This window comes from Musca autumnalis, unplaced genomic scaffold (genome assembly GCF_047663935.1).
Source record: "Musca autumnalis isolate F117 unplaced genomic scaffold, ASM4766393v1 scaffold_4, whole genome shotgun sequence".
NCBI classification, from domain to species: Eukaryota; Metazoa; Arthropoda; class Insecta; order Diptera; family Muscidae; genus Musca; species Musca autumnalis.
The window spans coordinates 183,483,731-183,511,615 of record NW_027411977.1 but is presented as its reverse complement, the minus strand read 5'-3'; the positions used below and the strand labels follow the sequence as shown (position 1 = coordinate 183,511,615).

At 37.5% G+C, this 27,885-nt stretch overlaps 3 protein-coding genes across 3 annotated transcripts; 1 reads left to right on the top strand and 2 right to left on the bottom strand.

The window, feature by feature from the left end:
* Window positions 1–3,186: 3,186 nt before the first annotated feature.
* LOC141401935 (uncharacterized) lies at window positions 3,187–7,171 on the bottom strand. Its single transcript, XM_073982505.1, has 3 exons — window positions 6,898–7,171; window positions 6,627–6,838; window positions 3,187–3,298 (listed from the first exon to the last, which is right to left on the bottom strand). The coding sequence occupies exons 1-3, from the start codon at window positions 6,936–6,938 to the stop codon at window positions 3,231–3,233; spliced, it is 321 nt and encodes a 106-aa protein (XP_073838606.1). The 5' UTR covers window positions 6,939–7,171; the 3' UTR covers window positions 3,187–3,230.
* Window positions 7,172–16,393: 9,222 nt separating this feature from the next.
* Window positions 16,394–17,999, bottom strand: CSN4 (COP9 signalosome subunit 4). Its single transcript, XM_073987305.1, has 2 exons — window positions 17,277–17,999; window positions 16,394–17,214 (listed from the first exon to the last, which is right to left on the bottom strand). Exons 1-2 carry the CDS (start codon window positions 17,835–17,837, stop codon window positions 16,549–16,551), a joined length of 1,227 nt encoding a protein of 408 aa, XP_073843406.1. The 5' UTR covers window positions 17,838–17,999; the 3' UTR covers window positions 16,394–16,548.
* Window positions 18,000–20,584: 2,585 nt separating this feature from the next.
* elgi (E3 ubiquitin-protein ligase NRDP1 elgi) lies at window positions 20,585–26,002 on the top strand. Its single transcript, XM_073980470.1, has 5 exons — window positions 20,585–21,041; window positions 22,715–22,857; window positions 22,947–23,391; window positions 23,491–23,656; window positions 24,962–26,002. The coding sequence occupies exons 1-5, from the start codon at window positions 20,952–20,954 to the stop codon at window positions 25,063–25,065; spliced, it is 948 nt and encodes a 315-aa protein (XP_073836571.1). The 5' UTR covers window positions 20,585–20,951; the 3' UTR covers window positions 25,066–26,002.
* Window positions 26,003–27,885: the final 1,883 nt, after the last annotated feature.

The window sequence follows — 27,885 nt, the reverse complement described above, 5'->3', positions numbered from 1 at the left end:
AGCAAAGTTGATGAAATTTTAAGTATCCCTAAGCCTTCGACTATAAAGGACTTACGACGCTTTCTCGGAATGGTAAACTTTTATAGGAGATTTTTACCTAATGCAGCGACAGAACAAGCCCCACTAAACCAACTTCTCAAGAATGTAGTGAAAAATGATAAACGACCTGTTATTTGGACTAAAGAAGCGGAAAAATCATTTTTGCAATGTAAGTCAAGCTTATCAAATGCAGTGTTGTTATTTCATCCCGTTAGTGATGCAGAATTATCTATTAAAGTAGATGCATCAGATTTTGCTTTAGGTGCTGTTTTGGAACAACGAATAAATGGTGAGTTACAACCATTATCTTTCTTTACCAAGAAGCTAAGCAAAACTCAGCAACGCTATAGTACTTACGACCGAGAACTATTAGCGATTTATGAAGCTGTTAAGTATTTTCGGGACTACGTAGAAGGCCGTTCGTTTTCAATCTATACTGATCACAAGCCACTAATTTACGCTTTTTCTCAAAAGCCAGAAAAAGCAAGCCCTCGTCAACTACGACAATTAAACTTTATTGGCCAATTTTCAACGGATTTGAGGTACATTAAGGGTAATGAAAACATCGTTGCAGATACACTCTCCCGTGTAGAATCATTATCATTATTGGATTTTGAAGAACTTTCAAAACTTCAACAAAGCGATCAAGAACTTCAAGATTTGTTAAAATCCGAAACATCAATGAATTTACAACTCATTACAATTCCTGCCTCAAATACGAAGATATTTTGTGACGTCTCTCAAGCTAATAATCCAAGACCATATGTTCCAGTTCAATTGCGAAAATCAATATTCTATGGTTTACACAATTTATCTCATCCTGGTTCAAGATCTTCCGTAAAACTTGTCACTGAGCGTTATTGCTGGCCTTTCATGAAAAGAGATTGTGTACAGTGGACGAAATCTTGTCAGTATTGTCAACGATCAAAAATAACTCGCCATACAAAATGTCCTATCGGGACATTTCCGTTATCATCGCGACGTTTTGCTGATGTGCACTTAGATATAGTTGGCCCATTTCCACTATCAGATGGTCATCGCTATATTCTTACCTGCATTGATCGATTTACCCGATGGATGGAAGCAATACCAATGCCGAATATTACAGCGGAAACTGTGTCCCAAAGTTTCTTAAATGGCTGGGTATCTCGTTTTGGTCCACCAGATATTGTTCACACAGAGAGAGGACGTCAGTTCACATCGAATACTTTTCGGAATCTATTAAAGTTGTTAGGAACTCGATTAAAACATTCGACTTCTTATCATCCACAATCGAACGGATTAGTTGAACGTCTTCACAGAACTCTTAAATCCGCATTGATATGCCACAACAAAACGCAATGGACAAGGTCTTTGCCTTTAGTATTGCTAGGGTTAAGAACTTCGGTAAAAGATGCAATTAATTGCTCTCCAGCTGAAATGGTATATGGCGAAACACTTCATGTTCCTGGTCAAATATTCACCGAAAGTAATGCCGTTTTAGATTCAGATGATTTTCTGTTACATCTTCAAACATTAATGTCTGGAATTAAACCCATAACAACTTCAAATAAGAGCAGTTCAAATATATTTATCAACAAGGAATTGAATGTATGTTCCCATGTGTGGATAAGAAGTGATCATGTACTTAAACCTCTTGAGCAAAAATTTCATGGACCTTACAAAGTGATCAAAAGATTTCCAAAATATTTTACCCTTCAAATCGGAAGCAAGACAGATAACATCACAATTGATCGACTTAAACCAGCATTTACAGAAATTGAACATTTAGAAATTGATTTAAGTCAACAGATGACCCCTATTAAATCGAAAGAGAAATCTGTATCGTTTTCACTAGGAAGGGGGTAATGTAGGTGCATACTTTACAATGTTTGTACTTGTAAACTTACATCACCTTTTCTTTGAATTTTAAATTGACAGAATAATACTTTTTTCATTTTGAAATTATAATTTTCAGTTCTTGTACTTCATTCGAACCAAATATACGTTTTGTTACTTTTTATAAATGTGCCTTTGTTTCAATTAAAAAATACATAAACCTCGCACAAAACAATCAAAAACAAAAAAGGCTGACAAAATAGAAAGAGAGGCAAAAACATACAAAAGAGCCACATATTTACATGGATTTTCAGAACGGTTTTCCAGGTCCAATTTGTACAACAAAGAACAGTACCAAATAGCTTTAAAAAGTACTAACACAAACAATAAGTTTTTCAGCAACACAAATCAAAAATATCAAACGATGAAAAACAACCAACAAAATCAACAACAACAAAATCTAAATTAAAAACCAGACTCAGTGGCCACAAGTCTGATCAAAAGGCCAAAAACAAACCACTTGAACAAAAAACTGCTTTGGCAGCACATTGTTCCAAAACAGGGCACACTCCAAATTTTAAGGAGGTCAAAATCTTGACTCAGGAGGACAATTATAAACGTCGATATATATTGGAAATGCTCCATATAATAAATACTCCCACAGAAAAAAGAATAAACTATAAGTCAGACACAGAACACTGTGCACAAATTTATCGAAACGTCATCCAAAAACATCAGAAAAATGAGAAAAACTTCAGTTCAACACCGCCAGTGACATAGGATGAAAGTTGTTGTTAGTTGAATAAAAACCAAAAATGTAAATATTAGCTTCGTTCCAGTACTTTTTCAGTGGCAAAAATAGCAGAAGAGAGAACTGCCGAATTTGCTCTCAGAACACATACTTTTTCAAAAAGTACAGGAACGGAAAATATAGTAATGTTCATAAGTATGTCAAGAACGAAAAATGGCAAACGTCACATGAAAAATAAAAAAATGTATGTTTGTATGTTTGCAATGAATAGTAATTTCAAATCAAATGATGCAAGTCATTTGCTGGTCATTTTCAATAAATTTTCCAAATTTTGAAACGCCCTTGGGACAACAAAAGTCATAAGAAATTATATTTTTACAAAAGCATCAAACACAACATCATCCCCTTCGACCAATTTGGCTTAGGCTAATCAATATACATATGTACATATCTACATATTATGTGGAAAATAAAAAACATGATAATAATTCCTTAAAAGATTTATTGTTCGGGTACTTATTTAATCACTTCATTATGTTTTTGGTCCACAATAATATCGACTGACCTATGTATGTATGTAGGTTAGGTTTGGGGATGTGTAGTCAATATATATGTATATTGACTACGCCACTCGGAGACCTTTCGGTCCATTGTGATCATCCATAAAGAAAAAAGGAGGTTCAGAATTACCTGAAAAGAGAAGAGAAAAGAGAGAAGAATAAAGAAAAAAGGGGGGTGTGGTTTGGAGAGTAGTAATAAATGAATTATTAATAAGAAAGAATGAAGATATAATAAAGACAGAGAGGGTGGTTTATTTGGCGATGGTGGAAAAAACTGTCAGAGAAGTAGTTACGCTTATGGGTCGCGCCGTCCCAGCCACTTCAGATTTTTGATGATGTTGTTTATGATTGTTGGTTCCATGTTTGAGTAGAAGGTTAAGCTTGGAGGAAAGCGTATTCCTGTTAATCTATACCGCTTTCGAGTTAACATCGGGCAACGACATAAAATATGCTCGATCGTCTCCGTTTCCTCCTCATCTTCACAGAGCCTACAATAGTCCACGCCATCATCCTGCCATTTGCCGATAAAAGCTCGGATGTTGCAATGGCCGGTAATGACTCCCGTCAATACCCTGATTTCTGACTTACTCAAACTTAAAAGCGAAGTTGTTCTCTTTGTTGAAAGATTCGGCCAAATGGCCCTTGACACGTTGCACCTTGGTTCATTATGCCATAGTTCCTTGGCTTGTTCTTCAAAGAACGTCTCCACCTTCCGAAAAACGTGACATATGGGTGGTTTAATAGAAACAGTGATAGCTTGACTTGTTGATTGAGATCCGTGTCTTGCCAGTTCATCTGCCTTCTCGTTTCCCACAATGTCACAGTGTCCCGGTACCCAGCAGAGTCGGACAGCGTTAGTTAGGTTCGCCAAGGCAGTTCTACACTCAAGAACGGCCTCAGACTTGATATTGGGGGATTTGATGGCTTTAAGAGCCGGCTGACTATCAACGAAGATAGTCACCGGTTCAAAGATTTCAGCATCCAGACTTTTTATCAACTCTGCGGCCATTTTGATCGCGAAGATTTCTGCTTGGAAAACGCTACAGTCGCTGTTCAACCTATATGAGTATTCGAGGCAAAGCTTTTCGCAGTAGACGCCAGCTCCGGTACCTTCTTCCATCTTGGAACCGTCTGTATAGAAAGCCAGACCGTCCAGAGGAGGGTTACTACGGATCCAGTCATCTCTACTAGGGATAACGACCTCAAAATCATCAAATCTATGGATTGGTGATAAGTAGTCGCTGAATTTCCCCTGCTGATTTAAGCTAAGGTTTGGCCCTAGCTCTCGAAGAATGCATGCATGACCATAGGTGCTGTCACGCCAACGATTCAATTCATGTAGCCTTAGGGCACTACGTGCTGCTTGACCTTTGATGCTAAGTCTCGTGGGCAAGAGGTTTAGCATCGCGTTCAGAGCTGCTTGTGGTGTACTTCTAAAAGCTCCAGTTATCAGGATCGAGGCTGCCATTTGCACCTTGTCTATGCTGCCCGAGTTCGATTTATGTCGAAGCGCATGCCACCAGACAAGACATCCATAGGATAGGATGGGTCTCACCACAGTATTATACAACCAGTGTATAATAGCTGGATTTAAACCCCAACTTTTCCCAATCGAATTCTTACATGAATAGAGTGCGATCATACCTCTCTTCGTCCGTTCCTCGACGTTCCTTTTCCATCTCAGTTGAGAATCCAGGATTGTACCTAGGTATTTGGCCTCAGGAGATAGATGCAACTGCACTCCATCCAATGTTGGTGGTATGCAGTCGCCAAGCTTACGCTTTCTGGTGAACAATACCAGTTCTGTTTTCGTTGGATTTACACCAAGGCCATTTGTGGTGGCCCAACGAGACAGCTTTGATAAGGCTCCTTGCATAAGCTCCGAAATTGTGGACAAGAATTTGCCAGTTATTAGTAAAACTACATCATCCGCCTATGCGACAACCTTGATGCCCTGATTGTCGAATTCCGCCAAAATATTGTTTATCACAAGTAGCCACAGCAGCGGTGAGAGTACACCTCCCTGGGGAGTACCTCTAGTTACTGTCTTCCTTGTTGTCAACTCCCCAATGCTGGAATTTATGATCCTGCTCTCCAGCATTCTCTTTATCCAGCAGATCAGGGTTTCCGGGGTGTTGACCGATCTAAGCGAGAGATGAATGGATTCAAGTTTTACGTTGTTAAAGGCTCCTTCTATATCCAGGAAAGCGCCAAGGTAAAGTTTGAATTCTCCATATTTCTCTCAATGAAACCCACGACCTCATGAAGAGCAGTTTCGACAGATTTACCTTTCATGTAGGCATGCTGCGAGTTGCTCAGCGAGGCAGTGTCTACAAAGCTCCTGATCTCCAGATCGATCAGTCGTTCGAGTGCCCTGAGGAGAAAGGAGGATAGACTAATAGGTCTGTAGTCTTTCGGTGCAGAGTGACTGGCTTTCCCCGCTTTGGGGATGTAAGTTACCTTTACCTCTTTCCACAGATCTGGTACGCAGGAAAGAAACAAACAGGCCCTAAAGATCTCCTCCAGAATTTGGTATATCTGCGGTGCAGCAAAATGAAGCATCGCAGGAATTACTCCATCTGGACCAGGTGACTTATAGGGTTTGAATGTACTTACTGCCCACTTTATTTTGTTTCTGCTTACAACCTTATCAATGAGGCTCTCGTCCACTGACTCTTGGACTTGGAAGTTGTCACATTCAATGTGAAGGTTACTGGCATCCGTGCAGTCAGGGAAGTGGGTCTCAGCTAGAAGGTTTAGAGTCTCAAGACCTGAGTCTGTCCACGTGCCGTCCGGTTTTTTGACACTACCGATGGATTTGGGGTCCTTCGAGAGTATCTTACGAAATCTGGTAGCGTCGTTTACCCCTTCTACAGACTCACAGAAACAAACCCGTGACTTCTTTTTGGCGCGCTTGATTTCACTCTTGTATTTGGTGAAACTCGCTTTATACGATTCCCAGTCACTGTCAAGTTTCGTCGAGTGCACCTTGTTGTACAACTTTTTGGTGTTTTTCCGCAGTTCGCCAAGATCCTTGTTCCACCACACCGGTTGGGATTTCTTCCCGGGATAAGTTAATGGACAGGCATCCTTATGGCAGCGAAGAAGGATTTCTGTTAGGTTGGACACCTTACTGTTAAGCTCAGCAACTGTTTCTATCCTTCCGGGGAGTGTCAGTTGATGGTTCGTCAGATCAGTGAACCTTCCCCAGTCCGTCCTTCTCGGGTTCCTATAAGGATTTTGGCGGACTCCGTCGAAAGAGATTTCAAAGTATATCCTCATATGATCCGAAAAGGAGCATTTGTTGGATACCCTCCAGTTCTTGACGACAGAATCATCTAAATTAGACAGGGTTAGATCAATGACCTCCTCCCTGTCTCTAATTTTAAAGGTGGGATCGTTTCCTATATTACATATTCTTAGATTGTAAGATAATATAAAATTGAAAATCGACTCACCTCTAGTGTTTGTGTCTTTGCTGCCCCAGTGAAAATGGTGGGCGTTGGCGTCACATCCAAGGATAACGTTACAAACGCCCAGGTTCTCCTTCAGCAGCCTGTGTACCCCCTGATTTGGTGGATCAGGGTCCTCATACGGCATGTAGATTGAGGACAGGAGAGTGGCCTTCTCCCTGCCGTTCTCCAGTCGCACCGTGCACATGTCTCCATTACTGTAATTAGATAGAATGATTAGATTGAGGTTCTTCCTACCTACCACACAGGTCCTCACCTTGTCCCCTTCGGACGATGCAAAGACCTCGAAGTTGGCATTGTTCAGTCCAGAGACCTTATTTTTATATATATAAGGTTCCTGGACTAGAACAATGTCTACCTCTGAGTTCGTGAGGGACAGGAGTAGTTCGGCGGCAGCTGCTTTACAATGATGCAGATTAATCTGCAAAATGCGTAGCACCTGCCGCCTGCCTACTCCTACTGATTTCCGCGAGGTGGACTCAGTCGGAACCGAACCCATCCTGAACCGAAGTTCAGTTTTCCCTCACGAATCTTAAGGTACTCCTCTCCTGAGGAGTCTACCGCCATATTGATGTCCATCCCTCCATTCTCCTTACAAGGGGTGAGACTCATTACAGTCCAGTCCTTAGTAAGGAGACCTGGGTTCTGGAGCTCCAGCGTCCTCAGCAAAAGTTCCTTATCCACGGTAGGTGGGGGAACCCATGCTGGGAATACCTTCCTGGACGGAATCTCCGTTATAGACACCGCAGCAATTTTTGCCCCCTCCCAAAGTTCATCAAAGCCATTAACTGTCTTCTTAAAGTACTCTTGCGAGCTCCTGTTGAGACATTTAATGACTTTAACTCCCTTGTGAAGGAAGGCGCCACCAAACTGACGGTCACCCTGGTTCGCCTCAGTGGACACAATGGCTAAACGAAGCCGAGTCTCGAAGAGCAACCAGTGACTTTCGCTGATTTTCCCGAAGGGGTCAGCTCGGTCGATGATTGCAACTAGGAGCTCGTCATCGTTTGCCACCGTGGCCGTTTTGGCGTAGGGTTTCCTACGTCCTCGCTCACGTGCCTTGGTAACAGCTTTTCCTGAGGAGGTGGACGCCTTCTCAGTACTGGTGCTGCTTCCCTTGGCTTTGTGAGCAAGGACACCAGCATAGGAGTTCGCCGTGTTGACCGTCTGAGAGATCATCGTCTTCTTTGGCGAAGGCTGTGGGCCTTCTGAAGAGCGAACTCGCTTCACAGTCTTTGACTGCGAGGACTTGTTCGTCTTCTCCGAAGTCGATGGTGTCCCAGTCGATCCACCCGTCGTTACCCCCGAGTGGCTTGCGCAGGTCTTAGACACCTTCTGTTCGTCCGCTTTACCCTCATTAGTTGGGGTAGGATCCGGATTTGGGACAGTCACCTTCTCCAGTTGACTACTCTTACGAGAATCATTTGGAGTCGGATTATGCCCCTTATCCTTTTCCAGTCCCTTCTGTCTCGGGTTCGGCTTCGGAACAGCTTTAGGTTCCACCTTGCTGTCAGAAGCAGCAGGCTTCACCTCCACCTTTTTGCTTGTCGCCGCAGTCTCTACTGAGTCTTTGGCTGAAGCTGAAGCAGGGTTCGGGAGAAAGATTTTGTCCACCAGGAGCTCGCATCTGGGTGCATTTGGATAGATTCTTTCGAATTTCCGCATGTACTTGAGCTTGCTCTTGATGAACATGATCTCTCTCCTAGTATGCGAGCTCGCGTCCCTTCCCACGAACTTGCGCAGATACGAAGCTGCACGCTTGTAGTGCCTCGTATCTGAAGCCTCTTTGGCGGAAATTGCGACTGCGTCGGTGTCCGTCGATGAGGTTTCCTTGGATTCCCCAACCCAGGCCGGAGACTCAGAGTCAGTGGCAATTGTTGGAGCTTCCGTTGATTCCCCCTCGATGGTCATCGACCTAGAGTCAGTGGCTGTTGATGGATCATCTCTAGATTCTCCATCAACATCCATTGACTTCGTGGCAATCTGCCTTCGAAGCTTAGTATCGGCTGGTGCCGATACAGGACCAGACTGGTTGCGACTTGTCTGTGGTTGCGAACCCAGGTTCACAACCTCTTCGACCACATCACCGTCAGTGGACATGTCGTCATCAGACCTTCTTGTTGACTCAGCTGGGATCACCGTAATGTCCAGTTCGTCGTCAGTGAGGGTGAGATTGTTGAGCATGTCCTCTGGTGATATGGTCGGAACAAGTCTCTCCAGTTGGTCAAGGAGTTCCCTACTCTGTCTCTCCAGACTGTCCCCAATCACTTTGAGATGTAGGTCGTCCCCGCCCAAAACTTCGGTCCTGTCAGCCGTGGACTGATTAACACCAGTTTTGGCTAAAGCATTATCCTTTTGAAAAACCGGTCCGTCAACAATATTTCGGGTTGTATATACTGCACTTGTAGCAGTTACGGCTGTAGGTGCCAAGGCATCCACACCTGAGACAGCCGGATCACAATCGCTTGATCTCGACGGTACGTGGCTTGTGATCTCACCAACGCTTACCGCCGGTACTGGGTTATTAACTCCCTGCACCGTAACTTTACTCCTTTTACGTCTTTTACCCATCTTAGTTGATTTATTTAAGGGAACTACCCCGATCCAATTTTGGTCCACGGGGGGTTTGAAAGAGAAACAAACCCCCAGGGTTTCTGAGATATGTGGAGACAGTAAACACCTTCAGTTTCCCTCGGGCGCTGCCGACCCCGCATATCTCAGAAACCCCCTTCCCATCCGCCACCCGGGAAGACGCGCCCAGTAGAAGATTGGCAAACTCCCGTGGGTATGTATGTATGTATATCAAGCAAATAAAATAGAATCAGCTAGTCTTATCCTTTCCATTCTGTGGTGTTGAGGGAAGGTAACATATGGCTTTTGGGGAAAACAAATTTTGGGATTTCGTATGCCTAGCATTTGTTCCACCGAGGATATTCTTCGGTGGAACAAATGCTGAATATCCTCGGTGGAACAAATGCTAGGCATACGAAATCCCAAAATTTGTTTTCCCCAAAAGCCATATGTTACCTTCCCTCAACACCACAGAATGGAAAGGATAAGACCTGTACAGAAGATGATTCCATCTGCGAAATTTGATAACTCCCTGTACCAACTTGCGATGCCATTCATGCATTGGCCATTGCAGTAGTCGATCTGTAAGATTGAAATTGTTAAATATTCCTTTGACAAATTTCCAATTTATACACAACCAAATTTGTGTAGTAGAAAATAGTAGAAGAGAAAGCCATTTGGAGCTATTTTTGTTTAAAGAGAACAGCAAATTTTGCCAGTTTTTGTAGTACAGGAACTCATTTTTATCAAAAAATTGTAAAACTAGTACTAAATAGTACTATTTTGCAGGTTTTGGAACACAGCTAATGTTTTGTAATTTTGTTATTAATTTATATAATTAATATTCTTGTTTTATGTTAATCAAAAAAGATCCCTGATGATGGTCGTCGAAGACGTCCGAAATATTGGAAATAAACAAAGTAAATAAAAGCAAATAGAATTTTTTTTTTATTGAAAAGTGGACCTAAAGCCGAACAAAAAGTACAAAAATAATAGAAATTTTGTTTACTTTCCGATGACATAAAGAAATGTTGAATTATTTCTTTTAAAACTAGTGAAATTTGCGAATTTTTTAGAAGAGTGCTTTTTTGCTAGTATTCTGCACCATTTTCCAATAGTCGGCATCACATGTTCCAATAGTCGGCTTCTTGTATTTTAGTATATAAATGTTCGTTTTTAGGCATATGATAACTCTTTCTTCATTTTGGCTGGGGAGCGTTATTTTTTTGTAGTTGTTTTGCGCACACACATATGTATATTTAATTAAATACTTATTATTATTATTATTATTATTTTTATTATTATTGTTATTATTATTATTATTATTATTATTATTATTATTATTATTATTATTATTATTATTATTATTATTATTATTATTATTATTATTATTATTATTATTATTATTATTATTATTATTATTATTATTATTATTATTATTATTATTATTATTATTATTATTATTATTATTATTATTATTATAAGATTTGAATTGTAATATTTTAAGATACATTTCCTGATTCGAAGAAGACATTTGTAGTTTTTTGCATGTTGTGACATTAATAGGCCAAATGGCTTCTTTGCAACATATTAGCAAAAATAAATAAATAAAAGCATACTTTTACACAAATATTACATATTTTAACCGATACTGCTTTTAAAAAGTAAATAAAATAACGATTTTGTAAGCATTTGGAATTCATTTAAAGTTTTTCGTTTTAGAATTGTTTTTAAGTTAAACTAAATTATTTGAAAGGTCAATAGTATCTACAGTATTACTTCATATTCCAAATAATTGTGCATCATAAAAGTAGGAAATTGTAAATATATTGCTTAAATAAATTAGTTGGTGTTATAGTCGGCAACTGTTACCCAATTGCTGACATGCTGGCATGCTACAAATGTACGCACTTCAAACCTTGCCTTTAAAGTATTTATGCCTTTAAAGTATATATTTAACTTTTTTCTGCAATTTTGAGCTAAAAATAATGGACAAATCGCGTCTTTTTCACCCCATGTCGACTTCTGGCAAACTTTTCATTTTGTTGTCCCTAAAGGCCTGCGTACATAAGCTGCCTCGCCTGCTTACCTTGCTTGCTTCTGATAAAAGAATAAAAAAAGAAAAGGGCAACCCAGTTGCTCGGCCTTCTTTATTCTTTTATTTTTATTGTGTCAGAAATGAAGTAGGAAAGCAAGGCAACCAGGCGAGGCAGCTTATGTACGCAGGCCTTAAGGCCATGTTTATATTAGGCCATGTTTATATTATAGCCTTTTGCAGGGTTAATCTTCTTTATAAGGATTTATTTGAAATATAAGCAATGGAATTGACATTTGAAACCCAGTGGGTTTGTTAAATCCGGGTATATATAATCGTACTATTAAGTCGGCATCGGCAAAAATGCCAGAGTTAAAATATTTTTTAATAATTTAATAATAATCTCAAGATTATCAGCTGAAATCATAAGTAAAGACATCAGATATATGAAAAATAAGAATATCGTTCCAGCATTTACGTTTTTCCGCATGAAAGACTTCAACAAACCGTTCTAAAAGCCCTCATACATATGTCAAAAATTACGCTGTAACTATATATGAGAGATTTACCAAAAATATGGACCAAAATTGGTAAACTATTAACTAGTCACATTTCAAAAAGGTAATTTTATTCATAGTTAGTTAAAATTTATTGTTTTTAAGTCTGGAGTGTTAAAATTTGTTAAAATACTGCGTTTTCGCGTCCAATTGGATGATTTTAGTTTCTGTAATTTTTTCCCACATATTGGGTAAATACCTGGGTATTTACCCATTTGTACCCAATTTACCCATTTTAATGGGTATTTACCATTTGGGTATTTACCCATTTCCCATCTCTAGTTGAGAATTCTAGTGAAATTCCGATATAATAAATAATTGACCTGTTCCCGTACTTTATAAAGTGGTAAAAGTCGTAAAAGTTGTAAAAGTCGTAAACGATTATCATATATATTTGAAAATGTTTGCCTTTTTAGGCGAAGATCATTTTTTTTTTTTTTAAGATTAATTTTTTAATTTTTTTTTAATCGAGCTTTATGATCTATTATGCAAGTGAAAAAGGAAAGCCGACGATTCGAACCCACACACCCACCACTATGTGACATGCATGTTTCGTCTTCGGTAAAGACTCTTCAGACATATCGGATGTGGAGCGGCTTCGATGTCCTCGAACTTTTCTTCTTTCAAATGCATTTTTGTTTTGTATTTTACAACAACAATGAGGATTTTCCCATTTAGTTGTGCTTTCATGACAAACGCTTAGCGCTGCCTTTGAAAGTTATGAGTTTTAGTTCTGAACGCTAACAGGCCGTGACAACACTTTTTTCCTGTGTTTTTCAAGGACGTGGGTTCAAACCCCAGCCGGGCTCAGCTGATTTTATTTATTTGAAAATGTTTGCCTTTTTAGGCGAAGATCATTTTTTTTTTTTTTTTTTTTTTTTTTTAAGATTAATTTTTTAATTTTTTTTTTTTTAATCGAGCTTTATGATCTATTATGCAAGTGAAAAAGGAAAGCCGACGATTCGAACCCACACACCCACCACTATGTGACATGCATGTTTCGTCTTCGGTAAAGACTCTTCAGACATATCGGATGTGGAGCGGCTTCGATGTCCTCGAACTTTTCTTCTTTCAAATGCATTTTTGTTTTGTATTTTACAACAACAATGAGGATTTTCCCATTTAGTTGTGCTTTCATGACAAACGCTTAGCGCTGCCTTTGAAAGTTATGAGTTTTAGTTCTGAACGCTAACACGCCGTGACAACACTTTTCTTCCTGTGTTTTTCAAGGACGTGGGTTCAAACCCCAGCCGGGCTCAGCTGATTTTATTTATTTGAAAATGTTTGCCTTTTTAGGCGAAGATCATTTTTTTTTTTTTAAGATTAATTTTTTAATTTTTTTTTTTTAATCGAGCTTTATGATCTATTATGCAAGTGAAAAAGGAAAGCCGACGATTCGAACCCACACACCCACCACTATGTGACATGCATGTTTCGTCTTCGGTAAAGACTCTTCAGACATATCGGATGTGGAGCGGCTTCGATGTCCTCGAACTTTTCTTCTTTCAAATGCATTTTTGTTTTGTATTTTACAACAACAATGAGGATTTTCCCATTTAGTTGTGCTTTCATGACAAACGCTTAGCGCTGCCTTTGAAAGTTATGAGTTTTAGTTCTGAACGCTAACACGCCGTGACAACACTTTTTTCCTGTGTTTTTCAAGGACGTGGGTTCAAACCCCAGCCGGGCTCAGCTGATTTTATTTATTTGAAAATGTTTGCCTTTTTAGGCGAAGATCATTTTTTTTTTTTTTTTTTTTAAGATTAATTTTTTAATTTTTTTTTTTTAATCGAGCTTTATGATCTATTATGCAAGTGAAAAAGGAAAGCCGACGATTCGAACCCACACACCCACCACTATGTGACATGCATGTTTCGTCTTCGGTAAAGACTCTTCAGACATATCGGATGTGGAGCGGCTTCGATGTCCTCGAACTTTTCTTCTTTCAAATGCATTTTTGTTTTGTATTTTACAACAACAATGAGGATTTTCCCATTTAGTTGTGCTTTCATGACAAACGCTTAGCGCTGCCTTTGAAAGTTATGAGTTTTAGTTCTGAACGCTAACACGCCGTGACAACACTTTTTTCCTGTGTTTTTCAAGGACGTGGGTTCAAACCCCAGCCGGGCTCAGCTGATTTTATTTATTTGAAAATGTTTGCCTTTTTAGGCGAAGATCATTTTTTTTTTTTAAGATTAATTTTTTAATTTTTTTTTTAATCGAGCTTTATGATCTATTATGCAAGTGAAAAAGGAAAGCCGACGATTCGAACCCACACACCCACCACTATGTGACATGCATGTTTCGTCTTCGGTAAAGACTCTTCAGACATTTTTGTTTTGTATTTTACAACAACAATGAGGATTTTCCCATTTAGTTGTGCTTTCATGACAAACGCTTAGCGCTGCCTTTGAAAGTTATGAGTTTTAGTTCTGAACGCTAACACGCCGTGACAACACTTTTTTCCTGTGTTTTTCAAGGACGTGGGTTCAAACCCCAGCCGGGCTCAGCTGATTTTATTTATTTGAAAATGTTTGCCTTTTTAGGCGAAGATCATTTTTTTTTTTTATTTTTTTTTAAGATTAATTTTTTAATTTTTTTTTAATCGAGCTTTATGATCTATTATGCAAGTGAAAAAGGAAAGCCGACGATTCGAACCCACACACCCACCACTATGTGACATGCATGTTTCGTCTTCGGTAAAGACTCTTCAGACATATCGGATGTGGAGCGGCTTCGATGTCCTCGAACTTTTCTTCTTTCAAATGCATTTTTGTTTTGTATTTTACAACAACAATGAGGATTTTCCCATTTAGTTGTGCTTTCATGACAAACGCTTAGCGCTGCCTTTGAAAGTTATGAGTTTTAGTTCTGAACGCTAACACGCCGTGACAACACTTTTTTCCTGTGTTTTTCAAGGACGTGGGTTCAAATAGATCATAAAGCTCGATTAAAAAAAAAAATTAAAAAATTAATCTTAAAAAAAATAAAAAAAAAAAATGATCTTTTAGGCGAAGGCAAACATTTTCAAATAAATAAAATCAGCTGAGCCCGGCTGGGGTTTGAACCCACGTCCTTGAAAAACACAGGAAAAAAGTGTTGTCACGGCGTGTTAGCGTTCAGAACTAAAACTCATAACTTTCAAAGGCAGCGCTAAGCGTTTGTCATGAAAGCACAACTAAATGGGAAAATCCTCATTGTTGTTGTAAAATACAAAACAAAAATGCATTTGAAAGAAGAAAAGTTCGAGGACATCGAAGCCGCTCCACATCCGATATGTCTGAAGAGTCTTTACCGAAGACGAAACATGCATGTCACATAGTGGTGGGTGTGTGGGTTCGAATCGTCGGCTTTCCTTTTTCACTTGCATAATAGATCATAAAGCTCGATTAAAAAAAAATTAAAAAAAAAAAAAAAAAAAATTAAAAGATTATCATATAAATTTTGTGTACGGGAACGCAAAATGTGTAAAAGTGGTAAAAATTGTAAAAACTTTTTAGTTCTGGAAAGGAACCAACGGTATTTTCGTGCCATTTATCGATATTTTCCGAAAAATGTATACTGTACCAAGGTCAAAACTACCTGAAGAAGCGTTTAAATACTTTTGCAATGTACTAGAGATTTCTTAATTATTGTTTTGGGTACAATTTTTATCTTAGTGTTGGAAGGAAAATTTCAATGGTTTGAAACTTCAAGTCTAAATAGGGAGGCTCGATTTTCACCTTAGACATATGCTGTAGTAGACTTTTTATCTCAGTGCAATCAGAATCAGAAACGCGATGCCCCCTTTAAGGTTTTTTTCCTTCCATACAAATCGTCCAATATATATATATATATATATGTAGATAAGATGAAGTAGACGACCGGTCTTCGGCAGGGATTTGGCTAGACGTTCTTCCTCAAACAGGAAGAGGAAGTTGAGAGTACCAGCGACCTTCAGAAATGTCCAAACAAAGAGAACTATGCCGTAGTTCATAAAAGGACCATAACAAATTTCAACAGAACCTTATATTTGCGAAGAGCCTGGCAATACCATCGGAAAAGTTTTTTCATATGAAAAGTTTCGACGAAACCACGCACTCCATGGTGATTCCGCTGAGCCCTCGACATCTCATCTTCCTAAATTTTTCAAAATAATAAGATTGCAAAAGGTCTTTGTCCGTACCCCAGTCAACCAAACCTTCTTACTGTCATTGCTTCGTCAATGGGGTTTATTCTGAACGAAAATTCCCCTCGAGTTTTCTCATTGGAAAGACAAAACCCACGGGGATTTTTCGTTCATAATATCACCAAATATCTGTTTGGGTTTCGTAAGCTCCGGTATGATCAGGTATAAACGGGATATATATACTCAGTCCGTAGGACTTGGCAGAAACCATGTCATTCTGTGACGACTAGCGATAATAGTGCGAAGACTGCCACTTGACGGAATGAAGCCTCAGCAATGAAGGTCAGTCTAACCCAAAGCGATATTTAATGCTGATCTGAGGAGAGTAGTGATTATTGAGAAGGTATCAGTAACTGAAATTTGTTGCTGTTGATTGTAAAAGAAATTAATTTAAATATGTTTATTAAAAATTATTAAATACTTTAGAATATTTGAAATTTATTAAAGAAATTAAAGTAGATATAACAAATGTTAGAAAAAAATAATTTAAATAATAAAGAGCATTTATTTTCTTCTCTCTTTTATGTTAGGTTTTGTAGCCAGCTTACATTCACATAATGTGTTAATGTATATATTTTATGAATTAACCTCATCTAGAGTGTGTGCCATCCAATCCGGTTCCGCTGCAGCAATTTTCTCAATGATTGAATTGACTTGATAGCACAACGATTGGATTTGACGATCCCATAATGGTAGGACTTCGCGTTTTTCGAAATGAACAATACCACTGATTTGATCAATGTGACCATTCATACGACCCTCTGTTATCATTTGTGAGGCAATATTTTCAGCCTTTGATGCGGGAATTTCAAGGAGAGCTCCCAACTCAACGAATGTTATGTTATTATATAGTTTACTTGCTGACAATAGATTATGTTCGAAGACGGCTCGATCTAAAATCGATGAGCCATCAACAGTGGCAGCTTTTTGATGTGGTTGTAATAATGCTTCAAATTCTTGGAGTTCCGAACGACGTATAATACGATCTAAATACATTTTTTCCAAAATAGAATAGGCAGGTAATTGTTGACAACGTTCATCTTTAAAGAGAGTGGCTAGCATGCGAGAACGCTGCTGTCCTGCCGAAGCCAATACTGTACAAATGAGAGCCTTTTTCAAGGCAGTCATACGTTCGCCTTCGTCAACAATGGCACGGTAGGACAGTTCGTTGTAACGTTGGGCAGCTTCAATAAACTTGCGACGATAATCAAGAACACGGGCATAACACACCTTGTACATGACCTGCAGAAGACATTAACTTAGTTATTCAATATCAAAGTTTTATCTACTACAAAGAATTTTACCTGCAACTCTTCGCTATGAGTCTCGGCCTGATACAAAGAAGCTCGGTTAATGAAAAACTCCGCCTGTGCTGAATCATTTTCTTCCAGAAAGAGACGTGCAATTTTCAAATAAGTTTCCAATTTATAGTCAACTGTATACTGTTTCTGACCCGTCTCCAATGGTATACCAACCAAAACATTGGCAGCATCACGCCATTGATGGTTACGTTCATAAATATCAGCTAAATGCTGACGAATACCAGCAACTTGTTCTTCAAAGGAGATTACGCGAGGTTGTACCTTATCCAAGGTAAAGTGGGACACAACTTTTGAAACATCATCGGGTAGTTTACTTAACTGTATACCAACATCGTTGAGTATCTGGCGTGATATGACCAGGCTCACATGTTCATTAACAATTGCTTCCACAAATAGCTTCAGGGTATCAATCAAATCATTGCCGGTATTGGTCAGAACCATTTCGAGCAATTGACGGTACCGGTCAGTCTGCTCTTTGTGGGTACCTGAAAAATTGACCAACAACATCAGTTGGCTGCGTAAATTGCTGGCGCTTATAACCATGATGAATTCTAGAAGTTTATTCGACACTGAATTGAAATATATGCAAAATTGGCAAAAAATTCAAAAATTAATATTTTTATATTTCCTTGCTGCAGGGATTTCCAGATCGATTTCGCAATCAAGTAAACAATGCAGCAGGGACTTCCAGATTGATTTCGTCTAATAAATACAGTGTTGATAACTTGCGAAATGAAAAATCTCCAGAATGGAAAGTTGGTAAAGAGGTTTTCATAGTACATTTATGCCCCGGTTACACTTAACCGGATTGACCCAGTGGGTTTGAATTTCAGTTGTCAATTCCACATCCCCCTGCCACACGATAAAATAAATTTCATGAAAATATGCGTCCTTAGATCGAGATCCATGCAAGAGTCATGTTATGAAATTGCTGTAGTAAGGGAACTCGATCTAAGGGCTTATCTTTCCTTTAGGGTGCACCTGGAGGATAAATTTGGCATTTTCACCACAGGTAGCGGTCCTGATTCCAACTTTTGTCCCGAAAGTGTATACTTCCCGAGATATAGGCCTCGAAAGTTCGGCAAAAACCCCAACTAGGCCAACTAGAACTTAAGTTAAACGCATTTACTAAACTCAAATCTTGTTATTACAGGTAACTCAATTCTTGTTATTACAGTAGTGCGATTCTCTAACCCATTTTTGAGTTACCGACAATCGTCGGTAAAATTAAAATGCTTCTACCGATTTTTGTCGGTAACTCAAAAAATGTGTTAGAGAATCGCACTACAGGTAAGTACTACCCCCCGAGCACACCGGCTTCTTAGAAAAAATTTACAATTTAAAAGAAATTATGATCCCACTCCAGAGATTTGCACCTGTCAATAGGAAAAAAGTCTTAAATCCCCGGCCGAATGCCCGCTACTTAAAGCAACAATTTAAAAATACCTATGTATTTCTCGGGAAGTGTGGAGTTTCCCCACACATATTGTATACTGGTGTGTTCAGGGGAACAAGACTTACCTGTAATAACAAAATTCTTAATGATTCGAGTTTAGTATATATGTATGTTTAACTTAAGGCGAAGTAAAGGTCTGTGTACATAAGCTACCTTGCCTGCTTATGGGTACTTTACACGATATGTTTTTTACATATGAGCTGTCACTTTGCGTATACATTTTGTATATAAAAAGTGACAACCCATATGTAAAATACATATCGTGTAAAGTACCCATTACCTTGCTTGCTTCTGATAAAAGAATAAAAGAGAAAAGGGCAACCCAGTTCGAAATTTACTCGGCCTTTATTCTTTTATTTTTATTATGTCAGAAATGAAGCAGGAAAGCAAGGCAATCAGGCAAGGCAGCTTATGTACGCAGGCCTTAAGGGTTTTTGTGGAACCTTCGAGGCCTATATCTCGGGAAGTTATGCAACGTTGGAATCAGTGCCGAAAGAACTACCAGTGGTGAAAATGAAGAATTTTGCACCCTAAAGGAAAGGAGTTCCGATCAAAGAACGCCTATAAAATGGGAAAGTTTTTTGTGCAAGTTTCACAGTGTGGCATAAGACATAGCGCAAACGTCCTCATGAAGTGGGTTAAATCCTCATGAAGTGGGTTAACCCGACAAAAAACTCTAGTGTAACCGTACTATTAGATCATGTTGAAATCTGAATTGGTGATGGGAAGGCAATCGAAAAAGGCTTCTTGGTTGATTGTACTAAATGAAAAGCGGAGGAAGTTAACTCAGTTGTGGTCGCATTTAACACACATAAGGCAATGTTTATATTATAGCCTTTTGCAGGGTTAACCTTCTTAATTAGGATTTACTTGACGTATACGTAAAGGAATTGACATTTGAAACCCAGTGGGTTTGTTAACTCCGCTTATATATAAAAGTACTATAAAGCCACTGGCCTTTTAAACGCCACCAAAATAGATATAGGTAAGTCGAACTTCGGTTAATAGAATAATCGACTTTCTGAAATCAAAGTCCTATGAAAATTTTCATTAACATGAAAATGAGTTTATAGGTAAGAGGTGTGAAGGGGGTGAAACTCAGTACACAAGGTTCTGACTCTGGGTCTATTTCCAGTTCCAGAAAAATGGCTGCTTCGATGAAATATAGACACAGATCCACTGGAGTTAGTTGAAAAGGTTCTGTAATCTGAAATTATTCTTTGTATTTAATTTCGTAACTCTCAAACCAATGGAATGCAAGGAATATGTCAAAATTTTCATTTGATTTCATATACGTGTGTGGATGTCAATGACATTTCAGAAGAAGAAAATGACAAAGAGTTTTCAATGAAAATTTTCATAGTCTTGCATAAGACAAAAGTCTAAAAATCGTAGTCGATTTTTGTCTGGAGTTCCCTCCAGGAACACAGCTAAACTTCTTAATATTCTTGTTTAAGGCAAAAGCCTAAAAATTTGCATGTGCGTTCAAAAAAACAAAATACATGTAATTTGTTTTTGTGTTTTTAAACGCACACGCAAAGTTATAGGTTTTGGCCTTACACAAATAGTAAATATATTTTATTTATTCTGGGATATTTTAGCCCGCCTCTTGTAAAACTTGGTTTAGACAATACGATGATTATGATCATTATCTCGATTTAGTTGACAGATATTGTATGAACATGGCAACTTAAATTCACTGAATTTGCTAAACCTTTGTACGTTTGTTCGGAATAAAGTTGAAAATGCGGCCAAGGTTTGAGGATTTGACGTAATATGTAAACGTACTATAAGCCTATTCATCTACCTTTATTATTGTGCCATGTTTTCGTACAACAATAAAAAGTCGATTGGTTCGAAAATCGTCTTAAGTGTCCCTATCTTGAAGAAGAAAATTTGTATTTGTCCGCAAACATTTCGTGAAAAAAGGAAAATTACAAACAAAATAAAACCGATGAAGTGTCTTGTGTGAATAGAAAATTATTATAGAATTACAAAGAAAAAGTAAAATTAATTGTGAAAATTGAAAGCCTTTGCCGGCCAACGGGGCCTTAATCTTTGTTTTGCGGACGACGATTATTTGTATCTATTGTTGTTGGTGGTGCCTTTGAACACAGCAACAACATTCTTCTTCTCTACTCATTACCTTACCATAACATAATTAACGAACTAGCAGATACAACAAGAAAATAAAGAAAGCAATGGGTTATGACCTACATCGTTTCCAGGGCGAGGTCGATGAGGAATTAACATGTCCAATATGTTCTGGTGTGTTGGAGGAACCATTACAGGTTCGTATTAACATGTATTTTTGGCTTAAATGTCGTTTAGGGGCACCTCTCGGATCGGGCTGAAGTTTTTACAGTAGATAGCCCTTGGCATCCTGAATACAACGATATATAATTTTCCGGGGGGAAGTCCATACTTCCCGAGATATGGGTCTTGACATTTCGGAAATTTCGTACTCTCACACCTTTAGGTTGTTTAGGGGCACCTCTCGGATCGGGCTGAAATTTTTACAGTAGATAGCCCTTGGCATCCTGAATACAACGATACATAATTTTCCGGGGGGAAGTCCATACTTCCCGAGATATGGGTCTTGACATTTCGGAAATTTCGTACTTTCACACCTTAAGGTTGTTTAGGGGCACCTCTCGGATCGGGCTGAAATTTTTACAGTAGATAGCCCTAGGCATCCTAATTACAACGATATATAATTTTCCGGGGGGAAGTCCATACTTCCCGAGATATGGGTCTTGACATTTTACAATTCTAACGTGGGCAATATGGGCATCGTTTTAAAGCTTATGGAGAGTACTTTTATGCACGCGTTTTGATCGCGTAGCCCACTTTTGACCCTGTCCATAGGAGAAAGTCTTAAATCCCCGGCCGAAGGCCGGCTACTTAAGAACACTTTCAATTTAAAAGAGAGTTTTGACCGCGTAGCCCACTTTTGACCCTGTCCATAGGAGAAAGTCTTAAATCCCCGGCCGAAGGCCGGCTACTTAAGAACACTTTCAATTTATAAGAGAGTTTTGATCGCGTAGCCCACTTTTGACCCTGTCCATAGGAGAAAGTCTTAAATCCCCGGCCGAAGGCCGGCTACTTAAGAACACTTTCAATTTAAAAGAGAGTTTTGATCGCGTAGCCCACTTTTGACCCTGTCCATAGGAGAAAGTCTTAAATCCCCGGCCGAAGGCCGGCTACTTAAGAACACTTTCAATTTAAAAGAGAGTTTTGATCGCGTAGCCCACTTTTGACCCTGTCCATAGGAGAAAGTCTTAAATCCCCGGCCGAAGGCCGGCTACTTAAGAACACTTTCAATTTAAAAGAGAGTTTTGATCGCGTAGCCCACTTTTGGCCCGGTCCATAGGAGAAAGAAAAGGCGGCATTGGAAAGTACTCTTCGTGAGCTTTAAAACGAGTCCCATATTGCATAGGTTTTAAAAATAATGGTGATAAAAGTAAAAAAGTCAAGACCCATATCTCGGGAAGTATGGACTTCCCCCCGGAAAATTATATATCGTTGTATTCATGATGCCTAGGGCTATCTACTGTAAAAATTTCAGCCCGATCCGAGAGGTGCCCCTAAACAACCTAAAGGTGTGAAAGTACGAAATTTCCGAAATGTCAAGACCCATATCTCGGGAAGTATGGACTTCCCCCCGGAAAATTATATATCGTTGTATTCAGGATGCCAAGGGCTATCTACTGTAAAAATTTCAGCCCGATCCGATAGGTGCCCCTAAACAACCTAAAGGTGTGAAAGTACGAAATTTCCGAAATGTCAAGACCCATATCTCGGGAAGTATGGACTTCCCCCCGGAAAATTATATATCGTTGGAATCAGGGTCCCAAGGGCTACCTATGGTAAAAATTTCGGACCGATCCCAGAGGTGCCCCTAAACGACACTTGTTCCGTATTTTTAACCATATAATATAATATAATATTTTACTACTTATAGGCGGCAATGTGTGAACATGCATTTTGTCGTGGATGCATAAATGAATGGCTCTCCCGACAGCCAACATGTCCTGTTGATCGCAATTCTTTGACCACGGCTAATCTAAGAGCGGTTCCAAGAATATTAAGAAATCTTCTAGCAAGGTAAGTTAATTGCCCAAAGTTTTCAGGCTAAGATTTATTACTGGATAAACATATTTCTTCCTTTCATATCATATCCCCTCATCTTTCAGACTATCTATAACCTGTGATAATGCTGCACACGGTTGCACATTGGTACTCAAACTTGATGCTCTGAATGCTCATTTGGAAGAATGTGAACATAATCCCAAAAAACCATTACCATGTGAAAAAGGATGTGGGATTGTTATTCCAAAAGACGAGCTCAAGGATCACAATTGTGTACGTGAACTGCGTGCCATGATATTGACACAACAACAAAAAATGGTAGAGTTTAAGGCAGAAATATCAGATCAAAACTTAACCATTAATGAGCTGAAGCGTGAAGTACAACTATTTAAAGATTTTATGCGTGCTATGCGTGTTTCCAATCCAGCTGTACGTGCTATAGCCGATCAGATGGAACGTGATGAAGTTATTCGTTGGAGTAGTACATTGGCACGGGCACGAGTAACACGTTGGGGTGGTATGATTTCAACACCAGATGATGCTCTACAGGTAAGAAAACAAACCCAAAATATGAAAAATCTTTAATAAGAATTAAATGTGAATTGGAAATACTAACAATTGGTGTTATTCTCTGTAATCTTGTTTCAGATGATGATTAAACGGGCTTTGTCAGAATCTGGCTGCCCTCCACACATATTAGATAATTTGATGGAAAATTGCCATGAACGACGTTGGCCTCGTGGTTTGAGTTCTCTAGAGACTAGACAAAATAACCGCCGTATATATGATAATTATATTTGTCGACGGGTACCAGGTAAATACAAAATTATTTTATTTAATAACACTTTGGGAGAACGTCAGATCTTGTACTCGAATTTCTCCGTTACTATTATGTGGTAAAACTTTCAAGTCGATCGGAATAAAATTGACTGAGATATGAGTTTTGGAAGGGAAGTGATTTGTATGTAACATGAAAATTAATAACGTGTTTTTCTCGAAATGACATTTTGAAAACGGTGCCAACTCTATCTTAAAAACTAATAAACCGATTGTCATACAATTTTGTGGGCTTATCAAGGACATCAAAAACTAGTCCTCCATCGACCGATTTTATTTTTAAAAATTATTTTGCAAAATTGAAATTTTGACTTTTTGGTTCCACCGTTTCCCTAAAACCTAATAATTTTTAAAAAATCGATCGATGAAGGACTAGATATTTATGTTCTTAATAAGCATACAAAAATATATGACGTTCGGTTTATTAGTTTTTGAGCTAGAGTTGGCACCGCAAAACGCTTCAATAAAAACATGGTTTGGTAGATGGTCAATTGCCACAAAACTACGTAATATTTTTCAACAAGAAAAATTCAGAAAGAAGATTAAAATGTCCTCTTTCAAGTGAAAAAAAACATCTACTAAAAATTTGTCATATTTTTCTTGGAAAAAAATCATGAATAAAAAATAATTCAAAAAAATTATGTTACAACGTTTTTTTGTATAAATGCACTAAAAACTAGAAAATAATTTTTCGCTTAGTCTCAATCATGATACAATAAGAAGGTAGCATTATCAGCCCAGCTGATGGTAACAAAATGTGTCAATTGCATTGAATTTATGTTACCAAAAACGGCAGTTGCTGCTACCTTCTTATTGTATCATGGTTTCAATATGTATATTCTTCTTCATGATGGAGTCTCTCAAATAAAACGCTTGCCATTTAACTTGTCACCATTTTTAACTTTTAACTTAGCCTAATTACGACATTCGATTCGATCGAGTATTTACTCGTGAATGAAAAAATCGAACTATGAAAACCGATGTGTTCTTCAAAAGAACATTATGAGGGGAGATAATAAAAAATGTGTTTATTTTAAAACAAAAACTAAAAAACAAAATTGTGCTAGTAAACTGTACAAAATGGTTTTAGTGGTACAAAATGGTAAAACTTTTTGACATTGTTGTAACAATTGTTAATGCATCTACCTTAGTAAATGTACGGTTGGTGACGCGAATAGGATTTTTCCATTCACGAGCAAAAACTCGATCGAATCGAATGTCGTAATTAGGCCCCAGTATTTTGTTTTAAAATAAAATGTTTTTAATTTTTTTTTAATTTTAGGTAAACAAGCTGTTTTAGTTCTAAGTTGTGATAATGCCCACATGTCCGAAGATGTTATGGTCGAGCCTGGCCTTGTTATGATATTTGCTCACGGTGTAGAATAAACACTAATTTAAAGAATTAATTTTATGAATTTGTGAAACGAAATGTTATACATCGTCGTTGATACGCTTCTGATTAACTACTACCTTACTATAATTACTATAAAATTTCCATTACTACTGGATATGATGATCTTAGTGAAATCGTAATACAAATATTACAATAATTAATGTTAATAATATTTCGAATTATAGAAACGTTCATTCGCTGCAAACAATCTTCATTCATTTGTTCACGATTCTCACGTATCCATGACTATTTGCTTTCATTACTATATTTTAGTACATATACCATTTTATTTGGAATTTGGCCTTAAATAAAATTTAATGTGTGATTTTTGCTTGTTTTATAGTTTATATTGTTATTGTCGTCTATAATTTCTATTTCTCATTAGTGTTAATTAAAGTTCTCTCGCCTAAGACAAAATTAGTTCAGTTTTAAATATTTTAAGTTTATTACTTTTTCGTTTAACTTGTATAATGATTCCAGCACCATAAAAGTGGGGTGCTTTTTGTGCGAATTTTTTTGCATTATAAATAATTTGTTACATATACTACTATATAAATTTATGTTTAAGATTCTCAATTGTAACTGCGTTGTTTTTTGTTTATTCGTATATTCGTATAACTAGCGAATTAGTTATTCTAATCACAATTTTCATTTCACTTCTTTTTTTTTTGTTTCATTCATCAACATCATGTGCATACTACTTTTACTATTACTTTTAGTTGGCAGTTTTTCCTATTAGTATTAGTATGCTATTCGTCAGTCATCAATCATGCGTATTGCGTAAAATAAAAAAAAGCAAAATTTGTATAATTTAATTTTCAAAATGTGTATGTGTATTCAAGTTTGTTAAAAACTAAACTTAAAATAATAATGATTGTCCTTGATGAAAAAAAAGAAAATTAAATAAATAAGAGAAAATATGATAATAAATATGTTAGTGGTTAATTTTTTTGGTTAATTAGTCCCTAGTTCATCACTTTTGGAAGCCATAATTTGTGATGTCATCTTCAACTTGGTCTTTCGTGGTGGTTCGTATTCGTATGAAACATGTGCAGCAGTATAACTTTTTTAATCAACAAAACAGATAGATAACAAGAATCCAGCACCAGACCTACAACCTCATATAAACAAATTCAACAAAATCTTGCAATTTACCCAAAAAAATTCGGGCATGTTCTGGCATTCACCTCTGCACCTCACGTGTATCGAACACACCTAAAGCTGTTCTGCAACACACTTTACACCTAGTTGGGGTGTATTCCTCACACTGTAATTTTGATGGCGAGAGCTGAGTGAATCCTTATTTTTTAAAGAAACTAATTGCAATTTTCTACAAAAAACTGCATAGGACTAAAATTTAATGTGTTTTCTATTAGCATTTAAAGAAATATTTAATTTTCTTAACAAAATATGATTTAAAAATGTATTTTTTTCTTAAAGTACCAAATTCAACATGTACGAGCTCTTGTAGAAGTTCGTTTCTTTGTTTACGTATGTTTCGTTGTCATAAAGAAATATAAAAAAATCAATTTTCGTCTTTTATTTCACAGTTTTTAATTTAGTTTTGTCAGCGTTCGACTTTTTCTTCTGTTTTTCATCCATTTTTTTCTTCATTGTGAAATAATCGTCAAACAAAAGTCGAAAAATCAGTACTACCATTTTTTACCTGCACAAATTTTGCTGGTATCCTGTGGTAGAAGAGGAAGGCGGTCGGTGTCATGCTTAGGTGTTCCATACGCCATTTGCCTGATTCGAGAAAAACTCAAGTTAATGTTTAAGGCCATACAGGATAAAAATGGTGCAATAATCCAATACTTTAAGAGCTCAGTTCTACTTAACTAAACTCATAGAATATATCAGTGGTTTATTTTAGTTAGATATCTGTGATATTTTGGAAGTTATGGCCAATTTTTATAATTGCAAAAAGTTGCTGAATTGTTCCATGGAATCTTTTTTTCGTGTTTTTGGTAGTTTGTGTCACATGAAACACGTTTTGTCACATTTCAACCAAAACACTTTTTATCAATCGTGTTCCACCTCCCTTATATGAAGTGCTACGGCGGAGTTGAAAAATCAGGACTTTAAATCAAACATTTATTTTTCTCATATAAATATAATAGGACCATTCTTATAGGTTTTCTTAACATTAATTTAAGATATTGCCTCCACTTATCACTATTTTTTTGTGGTAAAAATTTCGATCGGACAAAACGGATTGATTTTTTGCATTTCTAAGGTAACATAAAACATTTAAACACGTCTTTCTTATAATACCATTATTGTAGTCGGTGTCCACACAAGCTTCAAGTCGAATGAATGTTTTTGCGTATATTTTTGTGGAATTACATAAAAATTTCGTCTTTAAACTAGGGATGTTTTGTTTAAACGATTGATAAATTTTCGTTTTCATATAACAATATACAGCCCTATTCTGAACGCATGGGAAATGGGAATTTTTTCCCATTCCCACATTTTCGTATTCTGAATAAAATTTTGTGGGAGTTTTTTTTCCCATTTCCCATCTCCCCTCATTCTGAATGAAGTTCGAATTTTGTGTCTTTTTGTGGGAAAAATCTCCCCAGCAAACAGTGTGGGAGTTTGAAAAAAATTTCATATTTTTATGAAATTTCATATTTTAAAACATCTACACGACAAAATTATTGCAAATATTTATAATCGCCACGTGTTTGCTTAATAAAAGCATACAAAATGTACTGTAAAATATGCCATTAGTAGTTTTCATATTCTTATATGATACAAAAACCTGCAAGAATCTAACATGTTTTACACCGATAAAAAATTGTCCTTTATGT

Coding starts and splice junctions, on each gene's coding strand:
- elgi (XM_073980470.1), top strand. CDS start 20,952: ATGGGTTATGACCTACATCGTTTCCAGGGCGAGGTCGATGAGGAATTA. Junction 21,042..22,714: donor TGTTGGAGGAACCATTACAG/GTTCGTATTAAC, acceptor TACTACTTATAG/GCGGCAATGTGTGAACATGC. Junction 22,858..22,946: donor TTAAGAAATCTTCTAGCAAG/GTAAGTTAATTG, acceptor CTCATCTTTCAG/ACTATCTATAACCTGTGATA.
- CSN4 (XM_073987305.1), bottom strand. CDS start 17,837: ATGGTTATAAGCGCCAGCAATTTACGCAGCCAACTGATGTTGTTGGTC. Junction 17,215..17,276: donor CTCATAGCGAAGAGTTGCAG/GTAAAATTCTTT, acceptor TGTCTTCTGCAG/GTCATGTACAAGGTGTGTTA.
- LOC141401935 (XM_073982505.1), bottom strand. CDS start 6,938: ATGCCAACTTCGAGGTCTTTGCATCGTCCGAAGGGGACAAG. Junction 6,839..6,897: donor CATCGTCCGAAGGGGACAAG/GTGAGGACCTGT, acceptor ATCTAATTACAG/TAATGGAGACATGTGCACGG. Junction 3,299..6,626: donor CAAAGACACAAACACTAGAG/GTGAGTCGATTT, acceptor TTCTCTTTTCAG/GTAATTCTGAACCTCCTTTT.